Raw genomic sequence first — 6,369 nt, 5'->3', positions numbered from 1 at the left:
TTTCATTCCCCTCCCCTTCCCAGCTCCTTGTGGAGGAGCCTTTGTGATGATGAAGAAATCCGAGCGAGCCCTGGGACGCGGGCCCTGCGCGCTGGAGGGAAGTCCTGCGTGTACTGCTTGTGCCTCTGTCGCAAGGGGAGCATTAGCGGGAACTGGCCGGCTGCTCCTTCTGTCCCAGACTTTCCCTTCACAAGTTTGAGCAATTTGGCTCCTGAAACAAATAGTTGCGGGGGGGGGAACAAACCTGTTTTTCATTTGCACCACACCAAGATGTTGTTATCTTCCAAGTCATGTGTGCGGGTCACATTCCTTTCACGGGATGTAATCCTCAGGGGATTCCAGTTCAGGACACTAGCCCAATAATGTGGCCAGCCTATCCATCCTTTGGCAAAGGAGGGTCGTGCTACCTTTTGAGACGCACTGGAGACCTGCTGTGGGGTGGCAGAAATTAGCAGCATGCCTGGGCGGTGAGGAGCAGTGTAGTTTTGGGGGACAAGGACGCTGTTTGGATATATCTTGCTATAAAGCTGGGGGCAGTTCCAGCGTGATTTTGGGAGTACCAGTGAGCTATGAAGTATGGGAAACGAGTCCTGGGCCTGTACTAAAATAACCAGCAGGGCGTATAGGCCAGTGCTGCACGTGGTAAGGACAGCCTGGATAAAGGACTGGGCTCTGGCTGAGAGCTGAGTTAGCCACGTGTGATCTCGGGCAAGCGGGCTTGTTCCTCGGCTTTCCCCATTTCTAACGTTGAGGGAGCAAGGCCTCTGTCCGTTGACTTGGCTTGCCGGCCCTCCAGGGCAGGGACTGTCTTGTGAGGTCTGTGCAACATCTGAGGCTTGAGGCAAGTCCGTGCAAACAACAAGACCAAGGCAGGAGTGTTGCCTACCACTGGACTAGTCTGGGTGCTCCAGTCCCCGTGAGCAGGCAACAGGCTTTTGAAAGCCCCTTAAGTTCCAGCCCTCACATTTTCTTTCTTCGTGCTCTTACTTGCAGGTTGCTATCAAATCGATCCGGAAAGACAAAATTAAGGATGAGCAGGATCTTGTCCACATCCGGAGGGAGATCGAGATCATGTCGTCCCTCAATCACCCCCACATCATTGCTATCCATGAAGGTAAGAGCTTCTGACGTGCAAGTGGGGGTGGGCGTTTCACTCGCCGTGGCTTGCTTTGGCTGTGCGTAGTATGTTTTAATGCTGGTTTTGGGATGCTTCCCTTCAGAGATGCCGGGATTCCCAGCTGGGCAGCAAAAATGGACGGCGACTGGCTGACGTGCCATCCCAAACCCCAGGAGCACAAGTGAGGGGGCTAAACATGACTCCTGAAGCTCCCGTGCTTACCCAATTGAACTGGCACTGACTTTGTTTTGCTCAGTGCTGGCTCCCCGCATCCCGAATGCTGCAGTCCATCGGACGCTGACCTAGCCTTGCTGGCTTTGTGGAAGGTAGATCTGAGTTGCATCCAGCCAGGAGAATGGGGGATTTCTCCTTTACTAACTGGAAACTAGGCAAATGCCAGCCCCCTCCCCCTGCCCGAGACAGGCAGAGCTGTCTGCAGGCTGTGCATTTTTGCAGGGAAAGGCAGCCCAGGGCTTTCCCTCTTTTGGTAAACTCTCCCCCTCCAAAAATCGAAAACAAGCTTTTCAAAACAAGAAGGCGGAAGCTCTTCACTTCCCTATTGCACAAGCCAGGGGTGACTCAGCAGCCGTGGGGCAGGGAGCTGAGGGCTGCTAGGTGCTCTGGTTTCCCTGATGTTTTGGATTTTGAACTTTGCTCTCTGTGTGTGTTTGTACACAAGTCCTCAGGTGGCGGGGGGGGCAGATACCAGCTCTAAAAATAATGGCTGCCCCACTTGTCTGAGAAATGTGGAGGGCAAAAAGCCACCCAAGGGCTTTGGAAGCCTTTGCATCTGCCTGCAGCTGGAAAGCCAGCGACACTGACTGCAGGTCCCGGCCCCGGGGTGGCTCTGTAGTGCATGGTAATGCTTGCTTTCATGTCCTGCCCTCCAGACTGTGCCAAGACTGTAAAACCTGGAGTAGCTCTAGCTGGGCGAGCTCATCCAGGGGGGTGCAGTCCTTCCCTCCCCAGGTCTGAGCTGCAGTCCACTGTGCAGGCTGGGTGAGGAGAGCTTGTGGACAGCAGCGCCATAGGATGACTTGGACACAGACCTCTGCTTTCGCCAGGGTTGTCAAAGCAACAACCTTTAACAGCTCTGAATTTGGAGAAAGGCAGGTGGCTGGGAGGAATGGGAGGGGGGAGCTTCTTGGAGCACGTCTCAAGTGAAGTCAGCCTGGTGCTGCTTGAACACGTCTTCGTCCCTTGACTCCAACATGGAACAAAACTTGCTTTCTCTAGCGTCGCTGGCTCTCGGGTTTTTATAGCTTTATTGTGCCTGGCACAAGCCGCGTGGCCAATGTCTAGTGTTTCTACTTCCTCAAGGGCGTACGTGAGGTATCTAAAGTCCTCTGCTCTGCTAAACAAAGCAGGAGGCCTGGCAGCATAGGTTAGGCTGCGTGTTTGTGGAGATGGGGTCATGTTTGCTGCCTGTGTTGAACCTAAATGTGACAAGGTAATACATATATATGAAACTGGAGCAAAAGCCTGCCTCTCCTGGCAGGCTGTGACTGCTGTGGGCTACAAGGGTGTGGAAGTCTGTGCTCGGTCAGGCCAACTGAAACCGCAGCAGGTCTCTTCCTTCTGAGCGGTGATATCCTGGCAAAGAAACAACCATGTGCCCGAGTCGTCCTTCAGGGGTGCAGAGTCTTGCATCTCGCGCAGTCTGTGGTAGCAGAGCTTACTGGTGCCTGGCTTGCAGGGCCTGGGCTGGCTATCCGAGCGCTCCCCACCTTCACGTGGTGCTCTAGCTGTCCGTTTAGCTTAAAACAGAGGCTTGGGGTGGCCCATTTGGACACCAGCATCCTGATGACAATCAGATGCTCTTGCTAACAAGGACCTGTATTCAGAGGGGCCTCCTGTAGCGGCTCTCAGTCTAACCTGGCCCTCTTGTTATCCCGCCTAGTGTTTGAAAACAACAACAAGATCGTCATTGTGATGGAATATGCCAGCAAAGGAGACCTGTACGACTACATCAGCGAGCGGCAGAGGCTGACGGAGCAGGAGGCACGGCACTTCTTCAGGCAGGTTGTGTCTGCCATCTACTACTGTCACAAGGTAAACAAACACTGGTGGCAAAAGGCCATGGTCAGCTCACACCTGCACTAAAAAATGAGCCTGTGCTGGAAGTCCATGAGCAAGCCGGTGTCCACAAAACGCAGGAGGGGTTGACCCACCTCTGCTACCTCCTGGCTGCTTGCGAGTGGCTTTTAGCAGGCCTGACAACTCGTCAACCAGCACAGACTCTGTGGGGCAGTTTGGGAGGATTCATATCTTATAGCCAGACACTGCACCCTTCTCACCCTGGTGCTGGCAAGTCTAATGATAAAGCAACACCGAATGAAAGCAGAGGGGATTCATTGAGGTTTTCATCCAGAGAATGGTTCAAGCTTTGAGTTACTGCCCGCCTGGGAAGGGCTGTATGGGGAGAACTTAATTTCTTCCACTTCCCCCAAAAATGTGTTCAGTTGATCCTTACCCAGCCTGGAGTGGGATGGGGTGCCTATGCCCCAAGTCTGGGAAAGCGATAAGCTTGCCCTGGGCAGAGGAGGCTACCTTTTTTATTCTGGCTGCTCTACTGCTAAGGCGCCAAGCCTCTGACTACGTTCGTCACAGCATATTATCAGCCTTGGGTAAGGGAAACGCCCAGAGCTGTCAGCTTAGGTTTGAACTCAGATGAAAACTGCAGAACTAGCTAGTGCCTTCTGCTAGATCAGTGATGTTGTGCCCGTGCTGGGGGTGCAGGATGAACCCTTCCATCCTAGTGGCTGAGACATGTAGTGCCTGACGCCCAAACTGCAGAGACTGGCTCAAAACCAGGGGCTGAAAAAGTAGCTGGAGGAACAGACCTGGCACAAATATCACCTGGGATTACACTGGTGCTTCTCGGAGAGTCTTGGCATCTTTCTTTGACTTCATGCCCTGGTCTCTGAGCCATGGGAATAGAGGATGGTCGGTGCTTTTGAGATCAAGGAGACATTGCTAGCTGTAGGCTTCACCTCTGACTGCTCTGGCAACTGGTATTGAACCCTGTCGATGCACCTGTCCTGGATGAATGTCTCTGTATAGCTGGGTACCAGAGCATGCCTGAACTCGACAGGGCAGTGCACATACCTTGAGCTTCTCTGTGTGAACCAGCACTAGGGTGGATGTCAAATGGCTCAAGGCCCAGCCTCTGACTAAGGGTGGGGAGGGTGCCTGTCAGTCTAACCGCCTCCAAGACCTAGTTCTTTGTAAGCAAAGGCATCTGCCAAAATATCCTCCAATGCATCTGTAAGCTCATTTTTCACAAGTAGGTTATTAAGTCCTTATCTGTTGCTTATCTCCCCAATGGTGAACTTTAAATCCTTGTTTTGAGCCCATAAAAAATAAATAAATAAATAAAATAAAGCTAATCTCTACCTGCTGCTTGGGTATCTCCACATGTGCTGAATCAGTAAAGGACAGTCCCCTCCCTGCTGTGATTACTCTCAAGTGCACTGACCTGAACTTCACTTTGTCTCCCAACAGAATGGGATTGTTCATAGAGACCTGAAGCTGGAAAACATCCTTCTTGATGCCAGTGGCAACATCAAGGTGAGTGAGGCGGGTGGGACCTGGCTGCATATTACTCAACCTAAAATGCATGATGAGCAAGAGTTGCTCTCAGTTCTTCTGATCCTGAAGCTAACCTGCTAGTGAGATCAAGGGTTTCAGCACCAAGCTGGGCTTCATGCAATACCCCAGTGCCTACTGGGGAGGGAAAACCCTAGGAACAGAGCAGGGTCTCCTGGAAATGACACCTCAAATGGGTTAGGGGGAGGTGAGGAAATTGGTCTCACAGGCCTGACTCTTGGGAGCATGGCATTGGGACAGTTGCTGAGAGGCTATGATGACTTATTCATCAGTTGAGCCCTGAGTTATTGCAGCCAGTTTGCTGCTTCTGGTCACCAAACTCCAGGAACACGTTACTGGAGTGCAGTGTAGCTGGTCTCCTTGCCTGAGCAGTGGGGAGTTGCTCTTTCTAAATTCAGCAGGATATTGGGCTGGGGAGGGGAGAGCACCAATTCATGGTTACAGTGATGCTGGAATAATGGAGGGCTTATCTGCCTGCAGAGCTCCTGTGTAGCCTTGTCAAGAGTTCACAGGGTCTGCGGTGCTCTGTTGGGCTCTCGCTCGGTGCTATCTGCTTTCCAGGACCGGGTGCTAGTGGAGGGGATTAGCATTACATAAAACCAACTTCTACGAGTTACATAAATGACCGCTGCTCTGCTGAGCCCCTGTAGCTGCGAGGCCACCAATGTGCAGCCAGTAGCACAAGGGAAAGCAGAAGGGAAAGCAGCAGGCAGTTCCCAGAAGTTACAGCTGCTAAAATCCCCTAGCTGATAAGTAGGCAAATGTAGCTGCCCAGCATGAGTCCTGTTCCTATCAGAGGAGGAAATGCGGGGAGATTTCTGAGCTAGGAGCTCCCTTCTGGTCTTCAGTGCAGCATCAACTTTCTGATCCCAGCTTGCAAACTGTTTGACTTGCTCCTTTCTCTTTGCTCTGGCATGACCTCCTTGAAGCATTTCACTTGCTCAGCCCGCCGTGAACCCCAACACCTTGCTGTTTACATGAATCGGCAGTGCCTTTGGCCCTGACCTCAGACTTTGCACTAGCAGTGCTGGACCTGGCTACAGCCACCCCGGGACTTGTCCCTTCCTTGCTGGGAAGGAGGGGTCCAGCCTCCATGGGGGCACGGTATGGTTAATAATAAACAAAGTGGCAGAGTCTGTTTATCCTCACAATAGGCTGTTTCACAATAGATAATGTGTAAGCATGTACTGTTCCTCCTGGCTTGCTAGAGTGGCCAGAGGCTTGATGAACAAGATAACAAACGGTGCCAGTAGCTCGGGCTTCATAACTCCTGAAAGAGGCTCAAAACAATCTGCCTGTCTCTTGGAGCCCTCTGACTTGCTGCAAGAACAGCCTGCCCTGAAAATGGGCACAGAGATGGGACAGACTGGGCACGTCACTGGCTAAATGGACGAGGCGAGGCTCTACCTCCTGCTGTGCCCGAGTGGCAGTCGTAGCTGTGCCCTGCTTTAGGCTTAACTATTGCTAGGGGCTGGTGGAGCATCCTCATGCTGTGGAAGCAGCATGACCTGACCTGGAGGCTGGGCAGGGGGAGGGCAGTGTGGGTCAGCTCAGTCTGGAGTGGAAAATTGACTGTGCTCCACTCCTGTGCCCAGCTGAAAGGGGCAAAGTGCTCTAGGATTGATGTGATCCCCCTTGCCCTT

At 52.5% G+C, this 6,369-nt stretch overlaps 1 protein-coding gene across 2 annotated transcripts in view; it reads left to right on the top strand.

Moving 5' to 3' along the window:
* Nucleotides 1-6,369, top strand: part of NUAK2 (NUAK family kinase 2) — a 29,833-nt gene that overhangs the window by 15,911 nt on the left and 7,553 nt on the right. For both annotated transcript variants that reach the window (XM_019513973.1, XM_019513975.1), the window contains exons 2-4: nucleotides 994-1,114; nucleotides 3,018-3,169; nucleotides 4,622-4,687. In XM_019513973.1, coding sequence (XP_019369518.1) covers nucleotides 994-1,114; nucleotides 3,018-3,169; nucleotides 4,622-4,687 — 339 coding nt within the window. The remainder of the gene's footprint in view (nucleotides 1-993; nucleotides 1,115-3,017; nucleotides 3,170-4,621; nucleotides 4,688-6,369) is intronic.

This window comes from Gavialis gangeticus, unplaced genomic scaffold (genome assembly GCF_001723915.1).
Source record: "Gavialis gangeticus isolate Ggan-Ray unplaced genomic scaffold, GavGan_comp1, whole genome shotgun sequence".
Lineage (NCBI taxonomy): Eukaryota > Metazoa > Chordata > Crocodylia > Gavialidae > Gavialis > Gavialis gangeticus.
Note: the sequence above shows the minus strand (reverse complement) of the source record. Positions and strands in the feature narration are given on the sequence as shown.